Below are 20,419 nucleotides of genomic sequence, written 5' to 3' on the forward strand. Positions count from 1 at the left end.
GTGGTTCTTTTCCTCCCCCCCCCCACACACATACATATATACACACATACGATTTCCCCCAACCCCACTCCAACATTCTGGCACCTGCAGCCTTACCTGCCAACCTTACCACCTTATTCGCATCGTTCTCCCATGTCCTGCTGCCATAACTTCTTCTCCATCGTGCTCTCCGGCTTGACTTCTCCCTCCCCTCCTCCCTCCCTCCCTCCCTCCCTCCCTCCGTCCCTCATTCACTCGCTCATTTTATCTCCCTCATAACTTAAGGTATCCGCTCTGGAGATGAGGTACATGGCTTGCCACACCGCACTGCTAGGGGACAGCAGGGTGACGGATCTGGTGCCGCTCCACATGACCACGGCCGCCGCCATAGCGGCCGCCGCGGCCGCCGCGGCAGAACCGGCGGCGGGTTCCGCAGCGCCGCAAGACCGGCCACCACCACACTCTGCGGCAGCCGCCGCTGGCAGCTGTGCTGGTGGTGGCGGCGGCGGAGCCGGTGGTGGCGGCGGCGCTTGCAACAAGGAGCGAACTCCGTCGTCGGACGGCCCCGGCGGACACTCCCGGCGAGCGTTCCGCTGCTCGCAAAATGGTATTGGCGGCTGCGGCGGCGGCGGGGTGGTGCCGAACGTGGCTGGCAGCGGTAGCCAGTCGAGGCCTGGCAGCGGCAGTAGCTTGCCGTTTGTGTGTATGACGACCGCGACCGTGGCGGCCGCGGCGCCGCCTCCGCCGCCTCGTCCGGACAGCGCCGCCAGCGGCATCCGGTTGTTTAATGTGTTTAGCCGGGGAACTAGCGCTGACGCCGGCGGCGGCGGCGGCGGCGGTAGCGCGCCAAGCAGCCCGCAGCCAGCGGGCCGCGTACACTCTGGCGATGCAGCGGAGGCGGCCGCGGTGGCCGTGCTGCCGCCGCGCCCGCAGCACCGCCGTGGGTGGCTGAGCCTGGGCAGTGGCGGCAGCGGCGGTGGCGGCAGTACGATCGTCCGCGATGGGATTGTGACGTCGGAGCTGCCTTCCGCGCAAAGCTGCTGCATTGCTGTTGCGGCAGCCGCTGCTACTGCCAGCCAGCCCTCCAATGCTAACGCTTCTGAGGCCGCTGGACCGCACGGTGATGGACGTGCGACCGCCGCCGCGGCGGTGACGCCGCCACCGCCGGCTTGCCGTACCAAACGTCGCCAGCAGCAGCCGCACCCTGGCTCGGCGGCGGCGGCGGTTCTACGGCACATTTCCGAGGCCGACGGGCCGGCGGAGGCGGCCGCGGCGGCGCTTCCTGGCGCTACCGAAACCCCACCGACTCAGGGCATCGGCGGGGCCGCTACCAACACCGCAGGAGCAGCTGCTGCCGTACCCGCGACCCCACCGTCCACCACGCCGCCAGGCAACACCCCCGTTGCTCCGCCGTCGCGCGACAATGCCCTTCATTACGTGTCCCCTGTCCCGCCGCATGTACCGCATCTGCGGGTGCTGATGGTGCCGCCAGCGTGCGACGGCGGCGGAAACGGCGAATTGGCACCGCCAGCGGCGGCGGCGTCGGCGCCAGCGCACCCCTCCCCTCATCCGCTAGCTGGGCACCGCTGGCCCTTTGGCAAGGGCCACAGACGCGCACGAAGTCAACCTGTAGGGGTGCCGTCAGGCAGCCACGTTGGCGGCGGCGGCAGCGGGGGGTTGTTAGTGCCGCCGTCGCCACGATCGGTGCCCGGGAGCGCCGCAGCGGCGGCGGTCGGCGATGGCGGGACAGGCACGGGTGTTGCGTCCAGTGGCGGCGGCCTAGGGCCCCATCCGCTGGGGACTGCTGAGAACGCGACGGGCGCCGCTGACCCATCGGCCGCAGCGGAAGCAGAGGCGGCAGACTCGGAGACGGCGGCTGCCATCACCGCGGCCGCCGCCGGCGCGTTGCTTGTGACGCCGCAGCGACTAGCGCAGCTGCACGCCTTCACCGCTGCCGTACAGAGCATCGCGACGGCACTCAGCAAGAAGCAGCGAATGAAGGAGATCATGGGACGGTTGCTCGTCCAGTACGGCATGGTGGGTGAGGAAGAGTAAGGCGGTGACGGCGGCATCGGTGACAGCCGGCGCGCCTACTGCTTAGCGTATTGGCGCCGTACGGGACCGGAGCGGGCCGCGGGGGGCAAGCTGAATGCAAGGAAAGACGCCTGGCTGCCTACTAGCCGTCGGCAGCGACTGCGGCTGGATATGAATGGGTGGCTGGCGGCCGAACGGGACATGTGTGTGAAGTACATTATGTGTTTTAGGACATGGAGCAATCGCGCTGCTGCTTCCTTGGAACTGTTTGAAAATTGGAATGTATGAGGTTTGGAGGAACGACGTTGACTGGTCGGGCGAAGGGTAGAAAAGCCAGGGGTGGGGGGGAAATGGGAGGGTTGGAAAGAAACACCGAAACACGGGTGTGTCGAGGCACGCGGTTAGAAATCCTGAGGAGGAGGAGGAGGAGAAAGAAAAGGCGCGTGTTGGAGCGCGCTGTGTGGTGTTTCGTGGTGTCGTACGAAACAGCATAAAATGAAACCTCCTTCTCGTTCTGCTGCTTGGGGACCCCCGTGGTTTGGAGGGCAGGCTGCGCTTCTGTGAAGGGGAGGGTGGAGGCAGACAGACAGACGTACAGATAGACACACAGATAGATGTACAGACACACGTACAAACGTACAGGCAGACAGACAAGAGACGTACAGACAGAGAGACAGGCCCTCGGAAAATTTGAGGAATGGCCGCCAGGGAAATGGTTTCAGGCGCCATTTCCCCCTCTTTGTCGTCACCATCGTAGTCCGTTATACCGTTATACCGTTAGGTCCGTCGTCGTTGTTTCCAGCAGGTTGTGACTCACCATCGCAAATATGGCCGTTGCCATGCCGTTGTCGCCATATCGTTGTCGTTGTCGTTGTGGTCATCGTCGTCGTCGTCGTCTTCATCCATGGATGACTAAATGCAGGTCGACACCCACACGGCGGACGACCCAACTCAGGACAGCGGCAACGCTGAATGCTCCGCCTCGCGATTCCAGCCGTGTTTCCACCTCGCATGGTTGTGGTGGTTAGGAAGGTGGTGGTGGTGCTGCTGCGGCTGCTTCCATTACTGCAGCTACTTGCGCGCCTTCTGTTTCTCTCCATCCGCGGGTTCTCATCCTGGCAATGGACTTGTGGTGTGGGGTTGGGGTGGCTCTCACGTCTCACGCTTGAGGACATCGGGCTTGGGGACGGTGATCGCTGTTGGCGCTGAAAAAGCTCAACAGCCCATCATCAACAAGCCCCTCATCGCAACGCGCCGCTGCAAGGTGGTGGTGGGGATGGCCGCGGGCCGGCGGCGGCCGGGGCGGCAGCCGGGTGGGTGTTGTGGTGTGGTGTGGTACCACCGGAGTGGGGACACTGGGGGAATACTGCGGGTAGCAGTGATGACGGTGACGCAGTACCGGCGCAATGCTGGGTTTGCCCCCTGATGATGGCCCCTGATGCACATGATTGCGTTTTCATTGATGGGGGGAGTCGCCCTGGGGTTGGCCAGCGCAGGATGGATGCAGGGCGCGTACCCGCACATATGCACAAGCACGTGCTCATATGCACATGCATATGCTTCATTCGTGACTGGTCTGTTTTTAGTTGCTGTTTACGTGGTTGGGGTTTTGCTGTGGCGGGAGGAGGAAAAAAGAGTTCAAGGGGGAGAGGCAGTTTCCCCTCCTCCTTTTCTCCTTGTTCTGCTGCATCAGATTGCAGGACGGTGCTGGTGATGCTGTCGTTGCTGGGGCCGGCGTCCTCCGGTCCTCTCGCTGTGAGGGGATGAACTGCGAGGGTGCATGGTGATGTTGGTGAGGCGATTCCCCTGCTGAATGCCTGTGTGTGTGTGTGTGTGTGTATCGGGGAATCCTTTGTGCATAAAGGCGCGGTAATTTCGGATGACGTGATGGTGAAGGGCCGGATGCTGGCGCCACCGTTGTGGCTGTTTGGCTGTGTGAGTGGTGCTGGGTCAGTGACAAAATGGTCAGTGCCTGAAGTGCCGGTGCATGGCGATGGTCTACGATTCGTCGGACTGTATGAATGGACGGACATGTATGTATGTCTTGTGTGTGTTGGGGAGAAGAAATGCATCCGGGAATCCGGGCGCACAGGCCCACCTCCCTCCAAAGCAACATTTCCACTCTCCGCGACCCCACCCCAACCACCATCACAACCATCATAACCACCACCACCACCCCAGGCGAAGTAACTTAAGAAATGAAACACGTCTGTGTTGCACAGCGTGACATAGTGATGCACGTGTTAGGGGCCTCCCTAGAGGACAGCTAACTGCAGCACATTCCGAACCGTGTCACCAACAGCCAACTTGTGTATGTGTGGGTGTGTGTTGCACATAGATATAGTGATACAGTAGACTCCGTTGGATGCTGTGGTGGGTGCGGATCCTGAAATGTTCCCTGTTACCAAGAGTTCCCTATAACAGCAACAGCAAGGCAAATGAGCTTAAACATGATTAAAACCCTAAACATGATTAAAAGGGATTGGATGTCCACTCAACGATCCACTGAGAAGTTGACTAGGGTGACTGGACGAGGGTGCCCCGAGATACCGGGGAAGGCAGGGTTTAGCTGCAACGGGCGAAGATATACCCCTCTGTTCCACACAACATATAGTGTGTGTGACACATGGTCGTGGGTGTGTTCCCCGTACCTGCAAACCGCCCTAATATGAGCCGAGGGCTTAAGTGCTGCCTGATCGCTTATAAGCACCATCCTACCTCGCACTTCAGGCAAAGCAAGTGATAAAGGATACTAACAGCCAAAGGGAACGATAGAGTTGCGGTGGGACCATATACATTCCAGCATCCTTGCCAGGCGTTCAGGTTCCCACTTCATAGCGTCCTTCAAATGCATGAAGCTCGAAGTGGGAAGTCCATCATCAGATCTGGTTTTGTCGTACACCGGACAGTCCAGCAAAATGTGCTTCTCATCCTCCATGCTAACAGTGCCGCAGCAGGGGCATACTTGTTCCTCCCTAGGTATATAACGGGGCCAAATCATCAGCTGCACCTTATCGGGCCCGACGCAAGAAAAACTAGCAGCAGCAGCAGCCCGGCGGCGGCCCGCTTTTGCAATATTTCAATTGCGAGATGTGTTCTCCCTTATTTTGCACCTGTACGGCGTTTACACGATGAGGTGGCAAACCCTCTTTCGTCAGCCAGGGTTTAGGGCTGCAGCCGCAACCTGCCGTACCTCCCTTGCATGATCGTGTATTCAGATGGGTGATTGCCGAATTTGAATGTGTGGGGATAGACTAACTCCTGGAAGGGCTTCAATCCCCAAGTTGCGATCCGTAAGGGGCCAAGGGGGTTTCGGAGCAGCTCGAGTGGTTTGCCTGGACGTCATGGAACCACGGACTGGCACTGACCGCAACAACAACCACTTCCAATGGCAAGGCGGCAGCGGCAGCAGCAGTGGGGCCTGACGCCGCCGCCGCCACGGCCGCTGACACCCCCGTAGATGCTGGATGCAGCAGCGGTGGCGGCTGTGGCGGCGGCGGCGGGGGCCCCCGAGGGGCTTTGTCGACCCGGTTGCGGTGTTGTTCTGTTGTGATGTCGGCAGCGGGGAGGCTGCTCGGGATGCTTATTCCTGGACCGTCGGCATCACCGTCGATACCCGGTGGTGGTGGTGATGGTGGTGGGAGCAGCGCCCAGGTTCTGAGCTGTCGGCGGGTGAGTGGCGCCAGATGGCCCCAACTGGGGTTTTAGGGTTTTGGGGTTTTAGATTTCCTTCTTTGCCCCTACGAGCTGACATGCGTGGAAGGTTGGTTATGGGGTTGCAGTTGAGTGATTTGGGTCATTACGTCAAAGTAACGCTGACAGGGATCTATATAGCAGCAACAACAACTGTTGGAGTGCTGTCGTGATCAACCTCATCGTTGAGGACGTTAATGCCGGAAGCCTGTCTTGTATGTCTTGTGTCTGTCTGTCTCTCTTTGTCTGTCTGCCTGCCTGTCCGTCTGCCTGTCTGTCTGCCTGTTCGTCTGTCTCTCTTTGTCTGTCTGTCTCTCTTTGTCTGTCTGTCTCTCTTTGTCTGTCTCTCTTTGTCTGTCTGTCTCTCTCTGTCTGTCTGTCTCTGTCTGTCTATTTGTCTGACCATTCCGCCGTACTAACCTAACCCTTCCAGGTAGCCCACCCGAGCTATCTTTGCAGTCAGGGCAGGATTGGCATGGCCCGCCCTGACTTTGCCCTCTTTGCATGCACGTGCAGCATGCCTCGCTGCATGTGCGTTCTCAGCCTTGGAACACCTGTCCGTGGAAGGAGCGACAGCGGGCCACGGGAGCATCTCGGTGCGGCATGCAGACACCATGGCCTGTGGGTGCGCACTATCTGCACTTCGTGTGCGGGAGGGTCTTTTTGTGACCTGGGTTAAGTGCTGGTCCGCGCGTTGTCAGGTCTTACCTCTTTGGTTTCGTGAGCGGGAGAGAACCTATGCGGGTGGAGACCTTTGCAGGACATCATCCTACTATTCGGTGACAGCTACTACTGGGTGCCGTGCAGTGATGCCGGGAGGCTGTGCTTGCGTGCTCCTTGGTCTTCTAGGCGCCTGTCCTTGTCAAGCGCGGGTCCTGTCTTGCTCTGGTTCCGAGTCCGTGGCTTCCGGTCCCTACTGGCTGCTGCTGGCCTCTGGGTGCAAGAGGCACTATGTGGTGCTTCCCTTGCTTGCGCTTCTAGACCTTCTTCCCTCTGCAGCCTTTCTATTGCGGCAGTTGCTTCTTTTGCTTTTGGTTTGCACCCCGGATGTGGGGACTTGCTGAGGAATTTATCCAATGGCAGTTTTTCCAAAAATCGTACGAGCCCTGCACCCCACAACCTCCTCACAATCAATCCGGTCAAGCCCAGCAACCTGCCCGCATCACACGGCCCCCTGGCCGCTTCTTTCTCTATTTGCTCCCTGGCTGCCAGGACTTTGGCCCCTTGCGGGCGGAAAAACGTCCTTAGGCGGCAGTACCTTGGCCCCGGCAAGTCCTTGCGGCGTTCCAGGGCCACCCAGGACTTTTTACCAGCGGCAGCCCCAAAACCCCTGGCATGCCAAGACTTCGGGTCAAGAAAAATCCTTGCACAAGTGGTTGCGGTATTAGCCTGAGTGCGGCAACCAAGGCAGGAAATAGACATAGACGTGCACAAAGCACATGATGTGATGTCACTACGATGGGAAAAAAGTCAACAAGGTGGTCAAAGCGATATCACGACATCGCCCACCCAAGCCAGCCACAAAGTATGCTGATGCAACAATACCGAGCGGGAAAAGGACCACCTGCGTCCACAATTGCAAACCGACCTGCAAAAAGTTTCTTCAGAGGTACCCTGCATGGAGCACGCAGGGCAAACAGACGACAACCCCGATGCAGCTCAGGCTATGAGGCCTCACACACGAGGCAACCGTATCTGCTAGTCAGGTCCACCTCTACAAAGTGTACACTCATCGCAATTCGCATTTTAGGGTCAACCCTAAAACCCAAGGTAGTATTGACATTAGCATCCTGCAAGAGAGCTGTTGCATACCCTGACAGTGGCCGTACATCAAGGGTGCTAGCAAACGGGTCGTGCAGAGCTTATTGTGTCCCACCACATTTGTTGGCACCCGTCAAGTGGTTGCCTCAGCCCGCACCGGCACCTGCACCACGCCCTGCCAGCCAGCACTCACCACAGGAACCAAACCAGTGGGCAGGGGCTGTGCTGGATTACTAGAATCTCTGCATATGCAAAGGCTGGGGACCACTATCGCCGTGTCCAGGAAAGCCACATCCTTGAACTACAGTACCTGATATATAACAAAAACCTAACATTTACCTGCAGGACCTTTTCCCAACAACTGGCTAACTTGTTAAGGCGTGACACAACCTATCTTGTGAAACGACTATTACGAAAAGGACTCAACACACAGCATGGCAGCCATGCCGAACCCCAAGCCCAAGCCGAACCTGAACCTCCGCCCACCAGCACCTAGCCCAGTCCTGCACTGAAGGCCAGACATACCCCGTCCCCTAAAGGGGAACTTTAGTTCCCCTTTAGCAGGGCACGATAGAGCTGAATGCCTTCTGGGGCTACTCGAAGCCTACTGCAAAGCGACGGGTATGGCCGCGAATGCCGCCAAGTGCGAGGTCCTCATTTTTGGGGGTGCTACGCGTGAGCGGAAGCGGCTTGTTGAAGCAGAGTGCCGGTTAGGTGGGGCGGGGTTGCGGGTGCTGACCGGCAACGAGACGGCACGGTATCTCGGGTTGCACTATGGCCCAGGAGTGCAGTTCTCAGCATGTACCAAGCAACTACTCACAGCAGGGAGGCGGGCCACATTTGGGCTCAGCACCCTGTGTCGTGATAAGAAAATTACCACCCCCAAGCTATGTATGTCTCTCTACAATACACTAGTTGTACCGGTGTTTTCTTATGGAGCGCAAGTTTGGGGACCTGACTTCATTAATGTGAAATTTGAAGGTGCTATGGCTAATCCCATGGTCCAGGAACAACGTGCTTACATGCGAACCGTAGTTGGGGCGAGGAGCCCGACTATGGTTTCCCTATATCGCGAGCTGTCACAGAGGCCACTCCAGTTCCATTGGACCAATCTTGTACTTAGGTTTTGGAACTCTGTGGTTAAGAGGCCGGGAACGGTGTGTCACCGGGCATTTGTCGCTGACCTGGAGTTGGCACTTGGGGGTGCCACTGAGTGTTGGGCAAGCAAGGTACTAGCCTTTCTTACTAGCTTAGGAGTGGAACCCCCCACTAATACGCGCGGTAATGATCTTATATCGTACTACACCACCCTTAAATTGCCAGTCGAGAGCATTCTTAAGGTTTTTGCCAAGCGGCTTGATGCTCGGTGGGAGTGCCCGAATACCTTGGGTGACCCCCGCGTCTTCCCCATAGGAATTACCGGAGCCAAGGCATGTCGCTATATGAACTGGATGGGAGCTGCCCCGTCAAGGGGTGCGCGTCTTGATTGGCTGGAGCACACTAAAGGGACCATGCCCCAGCGACTTCATCATGTGCTCATGCGTTTTCGGTTAGGCTGTTGGGAGTTAGAGGTTAATAGACCTAATGGGTGTGAGCGCACCACGTGTACCTGCAGGCTTTGTGACTGTGGAGCGGTTGAAGATGAGTTGCATGTTTTTAAAGAATGTCCCGCTTACAAGAGCATACGGGCTAAGTATGATGGTGACCTAGTCCTTACGGGGCGCAGCATGCACACCACTATGACTGAGGCGCCACCCCTGGCATTGGCCAGGTACCTCTCGGAAATCTGGGAGGCCAGGCACGTTGCGCTGAGGCGCTTCACCCTGAAGCGGACGAGGGAGAATGAAGATGACCTCCCGCGTACCCGCATCAATACCAATACAACGTCCATGGGCCCCCCGGCTTTTACGGACACACCCGCACTTGTGTGTGGAACTTGTAACTTGTAACTTTAGCATGGAGACTGCTATAGCCCAATTACTGCTCGCACGAAACATGCTGAGGCCCAGTAGCACCTTGCTGCAGGCAGCCAGCAACCACCGACAGCCAGCCCTCGCCCATACACATGCTTCATCCTGGCAGCACTTGCTGCAACAGCTCTGTGCTGACATGACCAACCGGCCATCATACAACAAACATCCATGGTATACTGCAGCCGAGCAGTGCCATGCTGCAGCCGGCCAGTACTACTGCAACCGAGCTCTGGTCCCACACTGCTGGCACTACACTGCAGCAGGCCTTTGCTGCCAAAGCAACCCAGCACTGTCACTGCCAGCCAGCCCTGGTACTGCACCGCCGGTACAATGGTCCAAACAGCAGGTGCCGACTATCACCAGCCCTCCTCAGCACTAACCGCGGAATGCTGCAACCCAGCAGCGCCTTGCTGCAGCCAGTCTGTGCTGGTACTGGCAGCCAGCCCTTGTGTCCAACACAACAGGCTCTAAACTGCAGTGGGCCATTGCCGCTTTTGTTAGCCAGGCCTGCCACGCTGCCAGTGCTGGCAGCACTATCAACACGTTCGACGCCGCCAGCCAGCGCTGCCACCTCCAGCCAGCCCTCATCATGCATTGCAGACGCTATACTGCAGCCAAGCAGCACCTTGTTGTAGCCAGCCGGCACTGCCACCTCCAGGTAGCCCACTGCCTTGCATCGTCGGCACTATCTTGCGGCCCAGCAGCGCCAGTGTTTGCCACCGCCAGCCCCCCACTTGTTCTGCAAACCTGGGTAGCAGCCGCTGGAGGGGCCAGTGATTGTGTCAGCATGGCTGTCCTGCAGCGCTCGCTTGCAACGCCAGCTGCGTACGCAATGCTGTGATTTCCTGGAGAGGCAAGCAATGATGGAACCACCAAATGCTTTTAACAATATCACCATTACTTTGACCATCTTTACACAAGGAGAGGTCGTTTCAGTGGAGTGTTGTCAAATACAGTCACACAATCTGCAGTATGACAATACATGCACCGACTGCTACTACAAAGAAGGACAATAAGCCAGCACTGCCACCTCCAGCCAGCCCTCGTCACGCATTGCAGGCGCTATGCTGCAGTCAGGCCACGCCTTGATGCAAACAGCCGGCGCTGCCACCTCCAATTAGCCGGCAGCATTGCACCATCAGCACTATCCTGCAGCCCAGCAGCGCCAGCTGCATCAGTGTTTGCCACCGCCTGCCCCCTACTCGTTCTGCAAACCAGCACTATGCTGCAGTCCAGCAGCAGCTGCTAATTTGACAGGTGCTTGTCACAGCTTTGCGGTTTTACAGTGCATGCATGCAGCGCCTGTCACACCTGCATTAGTGCTGTTTTCTCCACCGATGCCGACGCGGCCAGCTTTACGTTCTCTGCTGCCGCCACCATGACCCGCTTCACCGCTAAGTCTTCAGCCACCACGACCCGCTTGGCTGCTAAGTCTTCGGCCGCCACAACCTGCTTCACATACTCCGCCACTAAGTCTTTGGCGTTAGCATTTTCCTGAGGAGGCAAGCACATAATGAAGGCACCCAAACGCATTAAACAACATCACCATCCATTTAAACCTTGACACAAGGCAGGTGACTTCACCTGTTGAACACGGGTCACACAGTCCACAGTATGACAGTACAAGACCAGCACCGACTGTTAAGATAAAGAAGGAGAACACACCACACAGCATTGGATCATGGTATGACTACTGGCGCCCCGTCTCACACCAATGGAGCTCAGCCTGCAATACAAAATGAAGTGAACACAGTTGCCAATGTCTGACATGACATACAACTGCCTTGGCATCGAGCAGCACCGCAGTCACTAAAGCACAACAGCCTTGGCATTGATTGTAGGCAACTACCGCACCTTGGCATTCGCCAGGGACTCCTTGACCCAGCTCTCTGTCTGCGAGTTGATCACTTCCTGGCCAGCATCTTGGCGTGTTGGCAGCTCCCGCAGGTCCAGGCCAGGGTACATGATCTTCAGTAACTGCTCCAGCACCTGTGGCGGCACAGGGAGGGGCAGCACTTATTACACACAACCAGAAACCGGCAGGCAAAATATTTTTAAGGATGATGTTCCCCTGCAAAACGTCTTCGGTGGATTGCATCACGACATAAAAGCTCTGAAATGAGGATGGCATACACGCAGATGTGAAGTAACAAGATGCAAGCACTTTAGCGACAGATCAGTGTAGGGATAAGGCAAGTTTGGCAGAGGAAAAGGGAAGGTTGCACACGAGGTCCTATGGACCCCACACCGATACCCAGAGTTTCACCAGCATTTTTCCACGGATTTGGTGCCCTGACACACATGCATCCTTATGCTGTCCTTATCACTTCATCCCACACACCTGGTAGTAATCTGAGCTATAAGTCTTCAAGCCAGCATAGATATGCTCATACAGCTGTATGGAGTACACATACAAGCTTGCTTTGGCTCGCATCAGGCTGGCAGGTGGGTCCTGCGGCACAACCAAAGTTGGTGCCTGTGCAACTGCTGCTGCTGCTGCACCCTGCTCATTTGTTTGTGGCCGTGGCCCCGCACGCTGGACCTTGGCAAAGTACCACGTCTGCATGTCCGTGAGCAGCACCCACACCGGCTCCTCTGTGCCGCTTGCCTCTGCCAGCTCAAGTGCAGTAGCCAGTGGCTGCCATAGTTGCTTTTCGACATCCACAGCTGCCTTCACCTCCACAATGAGCACGGGGGTGCAATGCTTGGACAGAATGCTTGCCATCAAGGCTTTGGAGTGCACTTTCCGCACCTTGTCAGGGTGGGAGTGAACGAGGACAAACTTGGACTTTCCTGCAGCAGCAGATATCATGCAGTGAGACGAATGGACTTGAACAGTCATGTAGGGACAGGTGCCTCACTCCCAAGAACAATGGCCAATGGCCTTGGGTGTATGGTCAGCTGCATGTCTTAAAATGGTCCAGAGCATTATATGTGACTGTAACATGCTCCAAACCAGAGCCATGGGCATTGGCTTGGTAAAAGGGACTCACAGCTGTTGTAACACAGCAAAGGCGTAACCCGGGATTCTCAGATTGGCATTTGCGTCGTTACATTGCCCCCCACTTAGCAATGGACGTCCTCGGCCATTATTTCGAGCACAGGAGCCATCCCACCTCGCGCCAGTGCGCTGGTTTATCCATTACACCATGAAATCGCCAATTTGCGACTTGCTGGTTGCCAGAATCGAACCGCCGACCCGAAGTTTGTTACGGAAGTCGTGCAGTCCCGTCTCGATACCATTGTAACACAGCAAAGGCGTAACCCGGGATTCTCAGATTGGCATTTGCGTCGTTACAGCTGTGCTGTCGTGCCTGAGCAATTAGCTCAGAGCCTCTGTGGTGTCGTACATCATAAAGTTAATGCAGTAATTATTTGCTCCAACCAGAACCACAACATGGGACCATGAACATAAAATGATGGTGCATGAAACAATGAGGCCAGACCACAGCTTGGCTCATCCCACAGCCATACTGCATCCCCTTGCATACCTTGCGCCAACAGCCCTTCCAAGCTCTCCTCAAAGCCAGCATGCAGCAAGAAGTCTGTGGGATGCAAAAGCAAAAGGGTAAACATTGTACTTAGGCATGCATAGCAGTATGTAGGTAATAGGACAATGCCATTTTTGCTTTAAACCAGGATGACTGCACTTTGGTAGAGGAGGAGGGGGGTACCATACCTTGAAAGCTATAGGACCCAATGGGAGCCAATGAGACAAGCACCATGTGAGCTGCAGCTCACCAGCTGGTGGAGCCAGGTGCTCACCTGTGATGAGTGTTCATCTTCTGGACTGGACATCTGCATCTGCCTGCACATTTGCTTTTGCACCCTTACAGCCGAGTGCAGAGCTGATTACCCTTGTGATTGTGGCCCATCAGGTGCATGCATATAGCACATGTAAGAGGGATCAGCTTCCCTGGCATCTCCCGACTGAGTACTCTTTGCCTGGTGTTACATTGGTGCGAATTGCTAGGAGGTGGGAACTCCCCTGATTGAATCCGGCTGTGAACATATCGCACACCAGGCATGATGCAGCATACTCTTACCCCAAAAGTGGATGCCCAGGTGGGTGAGAAGTCTACCAGCTGAGTAAAAACAAAGTCCTCCATCTCGGACGGAGACTGACGAAATGTCAATAACACTCAAATTCACAATCCTACGGGATCTCAAACAACATAAATCCTATGGGATAGGCCCAGGGGCGCCTGAGGATGTTCACTCGAGGGGGGGAAGAATGTAAGAGGGATCAGCTCCCCTGGCACCTCCCGACTGAATACTCTTTGCCTGGTGTTACAGCACACATGCACATGATGCACACGGGATATAGCCTGTGTGCTATAGCCCATGTGCTATAGCCCATGTGCTATTGGGTCAAGTGGGTGCAGGTGTTGGCAAACCAGACAGGTGCAACGGGTCCTTCCATTATGCCTGTTGCAGAAATTGCAAAAGCTACTGCCGACGGGTCCTAAGGCTGTATGGCAGCTCGAACAGCAGCGCATGACAGGTCCATTCGGGTCCATCGTAGTCTGCTGACTCCTGACTGGGTGTGTTCCCTTTTGGGCTCTGGGGACCATGGTAGGGGCCGTGTACACAACATGAAGATGCAAGCACCAAAAGGGTGCAACCAACATACCATGCTCGCCATCTTCCACGTCATCTTCCTCGTGATCTTCCTCGTCATCTTCCTCGTCATCTTCCGTGTCATCTTCCGTGTCATCTTCCTCGTCGCCCACGTTGGCATCTTCGCTTGCCTCATCGTCACCACCAACGAAGACACCGAACAGCTTGTCCAGTCCTTGGAATGACAGCAGGTTCTTGAGCAGCTCCCAGAAGATAATGTACTTGGGCCGCTCTTGGCTCGGAGGCTGGATTACACACGCGCTTGCGATGAGGACATCCTTGAAAACTTTTGGGAAGATAATATCTATGACCTCATCATAAGGCAGCTTCAGCTTCCTCGTTTTTAACAGTATAGCATCACCATCAAGGCCTTTAGCCAGCCAGCCAGCATACCTAGTCTCAAATGCCGTCCCTAAGATTTTGGAGAAGGCTTGCTTCTTGGACGAGGCGCATGACGCCGCACCCTCAGAAGCCCGCTTCTTGGGACCCATTGTTGCAATTTGTACATGCGATGTTAGACTAAAACTTGATTAAGTGCTCGTCCTGTAGTGCGGTACGGCATGTGCGGCGCAGGAATTCGCAGCCCAGAGCTGGGCAGAGGACAGGGACGGATACCCTAGTTCGTTACAAAGATTAGCTGGGAACAAGGCGCTAACTTCAGACAACGCAAGATCGCCCGATAACTGTGCAAGCAAGCGCAAGTCAGAACGTCGTTTGTTGGAGAATAGAGACGTCAAAAATACGCAGGATGAGTGTGGGCAACAGAGCGGCATGGGAAGGGTGGCAATCGGGGGTTCCCGGCTTCCACGACCAGAGGAGCGCAAGTCGGAGCCCGGTGGGTGCGGGCTCCCAGGGCCTAGTAAACCCGGGACTGGGAACGTCTCACGGTGGGGGGGCCGCGATGGACCGCGGCTGAGTCCGCCTGCCAGTGTAGTGGTGGCTCTAAACCAGGAGCTGGGTCGGCGGGGATACCAGGAAGTGGGTGAAGAGCAGATTACGGAGAGCGTGTACAGGGGCCATGTGAATGGCACTGACTTGTGTACTAGCTACGCGGGGAAGGGGCCCTGTGTTACGGTGCAGGTTGGGCAGCACTGCCGGTATAAACACCCAGCAACAGAGGCAGCACGGGTGGCCTAACGGGCGGACACCCTGGTTAGCCGCAATGAGGCGCCGTGCAAGGAGACCCAAGCCCAGAGGCCCAGGCTTACTGTGTTAACTGCGATCAAGCAAGGGATAGAAGGGGGAAGGAGCCGGAGGATCTAGCACTGGCTACCACACGGACACCCGGGAGGAGGAGGGAGCTGATCTGGACGAACTGCTGTCATGAAATGATGACCCTTGTGAAGGCAGCAAGTGGGTGAGTGAGGAGCAGAAAGGGGAGAACCCGGCGTTGCAGGATGAACACCAGCAAGGGGAGCGGGGACACCCAAGGAAGCGTGCAGTGAGGTGTACAGCTGCTACAGGAGGCCTGACAGAGGCTACAGCCTCTAGGGTGACATGATGCAGTAGATCAGCAGAATGAGCAAGAGTTGTAGAAGAGATCATCTTTTGCTTCCGGACCTGAGGACTACCAGCCAGGAAAGCTACTTACACATGTAGCAGTGTGGTGAGAGTTCTTCCAGGCAGCTAAAGAAGGCTGCCCGCTCACGGACAGAGACATTGGCTAGGCCACCTGGAGGGAGGGCTCCAGCTGGAGTGGGTGTCGTGCACACACCCAGGACAACAAATAGTGCCTGAGCGGGACTGCAAGCTAGCTATTGTGCAGGAGTTGCTGCAGGTCGCGATGCTGGAGTGCAACCCGGAAATAATAATGACAGGTCACCGGCCGCATGCAGTGCAGTTCCTACAGCGGCGTCGTTACAGCCGAGTTAAGCACGGCTCTCTGCGGTGGGATACTGGAATGCCCAGCTAATGCACTACACCCACGCTTATCAACAGCCTGCGAGTGGTGGGAAAGGAGGCCTCTGCATCCATCCGAGGTACTTTAATTGTTTCCTGGAATACCGGCCTGTGCAGCAAGAATGCCTGGCAGATGTCACAAGGGCCAAGGGGAGGAGGGGCTGGTGAGCGGGAGGACCCTGGGTACCACCTGGGAAGTGAGTGGGGAAGGGGAGACCGCTCCACGGTGTGTTTTGGGGCTGGTCGGGGTTATCTTTGGAGGGTTTGGGTACCGTGGGAGTGTGGTTGCAGACGCAATGGCCTTCCCCACAGAAAGTTAGTAGGGAGTACGGATCACGCGCTGACATTTAAGCAATGGCTCACGTCACGTGAGCCACTGCTCACGTGAGCACCCCCACTACATGAGCACAGCTTGGCCCAGACAAAGGTAAACAGAAGCGTTATAGCAGCCCTCAAGCAGTTTTGGGAAACTATGGAAAATTTTATGAAGCTGACTGACACTTGGTGATCCGAAGCCTCCGTACTTCAGCACGCTGGGACCTTGCAGATCTGATTAAGAGTCCCTTTACCGCACCTACCTGTATCATACAGCCATTACTGGCTCATACATAAGCCCAATTTGGATCATGGTGATCAATCGTGCACTATACGTAACCGTGACAGTGGCAATTGTTCACTTTAGATATACACAGCTCAGCGGCATATCCAGCCCATCCTCAGCAAGTACAGCCGGGAGCCTGTGCTTTGCAACCAGACACTCGGGGGCGACGCTCCAGACCGATGGTCGCGGTCTCCGGTGTTCGTCACAGCACTATGAAGTGAACACAGTTGTGACCGCTGCAAATGCGTAGCCGGCTTGCAAGGCTGGAAGCAGCATACCTCAGTAAAGATCTTATCCCCAGCGTTTTAGCGTCCCAAGCACTCTTAGCGTCCCCCAACACAGAAGTTCGTGCACGCTCCATGTAGCGCCTTCTCCCATATGCCTGAACGGGCCACCTGGATACCAAAGCCCAAACATCAGTTTCAGCAGCCACAGTCTGCTACAGCCTGTTGGCCCCTTGAAAGTTGAGACAGCGCCATGCATGCACAGGCAGGCCTGGTGAACCAGCGTGTGTGCAGCTGTCCTGCTGCTCACTGCTGCAGCTTCTGCCTGGCCCCCCCCCAGCTCGCTGGCCACACGCAACAAGACGAGAGGCGCCAACACACAGCACAGCCGTGGCAGCAGCAAACGTTCTAGACCGGCTCCATCCCGACATGCACCCAAGAATGTCATGTTCACAGTCCTTGACAGCCACCGCAGTGATGGTGCAAGGCGCAGGCGTCGGCTGCAGGTCGGCGCCGAGCCACATCCCAGAGCTGCAACCTAGTAGAGAACCACATGCCAGCTGCTACTCCTATCTGGGCCTGCTGGGCCACATGCCAGGACGACACCCCGTTGGAAAGCCGGCCACCAGCTGCTGCCCTTCTGTTATGCTGCTGGGCCATATCCCGTCCCCAACCGTTAGCTGCTGCTCTCCTCAGCAGCTGCCGGCTCCTTACTGGCCGGGGGCCCACATGCCCGGTGGCGGCATCCCCAGTGGCGGCATGCCCGGGGGCATACCCGGCAACGGCACTGTGAAAGAAGGGTGAGGGAAGGTGCCAATTGGAGTCGCGGTATTGGGCAGCAGAGAGGGCAGGTTGTTTGGAGTCCATGCAAATTCTTCCGTGAGGCCACTTACAAGGACTGGAGGTCAGCAGCAAGCAGACCCTGGCGACAGGACGACAAGCAGCACCACGACAGCCAGTAAAGAGAATTCAAGCAAGCAGAACCTCACAGACACAGCAGAGGACGATGGCAGGGACAAGCGGAAGAACAAGGATGGCGGCAGAGGGCGAGAAAAGCAACAGAACAGCAGCAGGACCATGCCAAGGATGATGCAATGAGGAAGTTGTCGAGCCCTGCAGCAACCCGCCAGCTACATAGCATGCAGAACCCAAGCCCGCCGCCAAGTAGCCTGCACGGCCATACAACACATGTGTCGTGGTGCACACACAGAGACTCGCAAAACAAGCACATAGTTTGCTTGCAGTCCTATTGCGTGCTGCAGTGCATTATCTTGTTACACCTTTCACCCTAACACAGGCTTCAAAGCCACTTGTGTGATGTTGTTAGGCGCGCCCAAGCTAACAAGCAATGCATGTGCAAGAGGCAATTTGATGAAGCCCGGGCTGTGTGACTTTGCCGAGCCTGCACAGCCCCCGGTCACTTTCTGGCCACGGCGGCGTATGCCCATGCCTGGCGGTCCCATGCCCGGCGAGGGCATGCCAGGCATCTCTAGTGGCGGCATGCCGGGGCACGGCATGCCCATGGGCATCCCCGGGGGTCCGATGCCCAGCGGCGGCACTGCAGGCAAAGGTGCGGGTAGGCGGCTGTGGGGACGATGGTCAAGGACGTGGTTTACAGTAGGAAAGAGCCACGCTTTGCAAAGACCCGCCGTGAGAGGCCAAACTCATGGCACACCCTTGTGAAACATAAGCACGCTCATGCACACTGGATTGGCACGATATGGTGGTGAATTTCGGCGCCTTGGCATCTTGTGCCAGGGTGTGCAGGATTGCAACAACACTGGATATGAATACCTGGCCAGTTGTGTTGGCCAGCATAGAGAGGCGAGCATGATCCGTCAGGCCGGGAGCGGCTGACACTCCTGGCTCATAACCCAACATGAGGTCACATTTCCCAGGATACAGCGAATCGTACTGTGTGGTAATATTGTTGTACAGCGGAGTGGTGATACTCCCCACGTCCAAGCCACACTGCCCCACTGAGCCTGGATAAAGTGCACGGACGGGCTTTCCTGCATGGTCACAGGGGTAGTACGGATAGCACATCTGACGCGAGGGAATGGGTGCAGAATGCTCACTGCTAAGCACATCTTGGAGCTGTCTGCCGGCAGGCCAGATGGCAGATTGCACGACACAGGTGAACTCCTCGGGTGACGTGAGGTTAATCCAACATTGGTAAAGACAGTGGGAATACGAGCCGAAGCGTGCAGCATCAGTAAGGGTGGCTCTCCCGAACATCTGGCTAGCATCCTTCTTGGCAGTTCGGACTCGGGTGTTTGGGCTGAAGGCGGCAGGGATGTACAGCCAAGTATGCAGGCCGGGCGAGGTGAAGGAACGAGCGCCTGAAGCTCGTTTATCATGCTGAGAACCTTTGGCACTACATCAGCTGACTGAGTGTTCCAGAACGTGATGACCAACCACAGGCTACCCTCCTGAGCTCCTGCCAGCCTAAGCTCCACCATCCTTGCATGCTGATCTGTGTCCGATTACAGATATTTGTTGACCCTAATTCCATTTCGCAGACAGGCCTCAAGGCCTGCACACACGACTAAGCCCACCGGAACATTTTGCAGCGGACAGCCACTGGGTCGCGAGGCCTTGCAGCTGGGTCTGGGCTGCGGCTTGCTGAGCATCTTCGGCCTTGGGAGGCGGCTCAAGCGACTCAAAACACCAACCATTCCATCCGCAGAGACTCTCCGCCGGGCTGGGGCAGAAGGTGTTGCTGAATGGGGCAACAGGTGCCGCGGTGTGGATGGTGGCGCTTGCCAGCTGATGGTCAGCCCATGCTGCCCGCGACGGATGCAGCAGTGAAGGCCAGGGCGAGAAGTGCAGACTCCACACCTCCTTCATCCTCATCAAGCCGGGCGCCAGTGTTGTCAGCATTGCTTGGCACGGGGTTGCGGACAGGGTGTCCGTGTTCTGATGCTTGATCCCCAGCCAATGCTCGATGACAAAATTGTACTCTTGCAGCGCTAGTGTGAAGCGTGCATATTGTCCTGTAAGCCCTTCCGAGCTCATAAGGTACAGCAGTGGTTGGTGGTCGGTAATCAATTTAAATGGAGGGCCGCCGATAAGGTGATGCCGGAACATCTTCACAGCCCAAACGGTGGCCAGCATCTCTCCCTTGTAGCTCCTATAGTTGGCCTCATGCTTGTTGAGCAAGCAGCTAATGCAAGCACACATGTACTCGTTCCCGTCATCATCGACTTGCCCGAGGACGGCTCCTATGCCCTTATTGGAGAAGTCCGTATGCAGTATTAGTGGGTGAGAGTAGTCAATGCGACACAGGATGAGACCCTGCCAGCTGGCTGCCAGCTGGCTGATTTGCGGGACATAGCAGCGGTAGTAGTTGATGAAGCCCAGCTGCGTACAGAGCTCAGACACATTGTGGGGAGGCTGGAGAGCCATGATTGCTGCGACCTTGGCCTGGTGCAGACTGATCCCTAAGGCACTTAGGTTGTGACCCAGGTACTCAATGATATCAGCGCCGAAAATTGACTTGTCAGGATGGGCACAGAGCCCACAGGCTGCCAGCACGTCGAGTACGGTGGCCACATGCTTGACGTGCTCCTCAGGTGTCTGCGACCAAATAAGTACATCGTCAATGAATGCTACGCTGACAACGGGCAGGCCTG

General features: G+C 56.6%; 2 protein-coding genes across 2 annotated transcripts in view; one reads left to right on the top strand and one right to left on the bottom strand.

Moving 5' to 3' along the window:
* VOLCADRAFT_91902 (uncharacterized protein) overlaps positions 1-4,203 on the top strand; it is a gene marked incomplete at both ends in the record, with an annotated part of 7,755 nt that extends 3,552 nt beyond the window's left edge. The window contains 4 exons of the mRNA XM_002951288.1: positions 371-2,020; positions 3,278-3,326; positions 3,714-3,768; positions 4,195-4,203. Coding sequence (XP_002951334.1) covers positions 371-2,020; positions 3,278-3,326; positions 3,714-3,768; positions 4,195-4,203 — 1,763 coding nt within the window. The remainder of the gene's footprint in view (positions 1-370; positions 2,021-3,277; positions 3,327-3,713; positions 3,769-4,194) is intronic.
* Positions 4,204-5,285: 1,082 nt separating this feature from the next.
* Positions 5,286-14,551, bottom strand: VOLCADRAFT_105076 (uncharacterized protein; the record flags this gene model as incomplete). Its single annotated transcript, XM_002951382.1, has 12 exons — positions 5,286-5,675; positions 6,149-6,260; positions 7,295-7,320; positions 9,185-9,290; positions 10,066-10,187; positions 10,752-10,934; positions 11,025-11,078; positions 11,295-11,429; positions 11,782-12,117; positions 12,193-12,233; positions 12,932-12,985; positions 14,074-14,551. 12 exons carry the CDS (start codon positions 14,549-14,551, stop codon positions 5,286-5,288), a joined length of 2,037 nt encoding a protein of 678 aa, XP_002951428.1.
* Between the last annotated feature and the right edge of the window lie 5,868 nt (positions 14,552-20,419).

Source organism: Volvox carteri, assembly GCF_000143455.1.
Source record: "Volvox carteri f. nagariensis unplaced genomic scaffold VOLCAscaffold_23, whole genome shotgun sequence".
NCBI lineage: Eukaryota > Viridiplantae > Chlorophyta > Chlorophyceae > Chlamydomonadales > Volvocaceae > Volvox > Volvox carteri.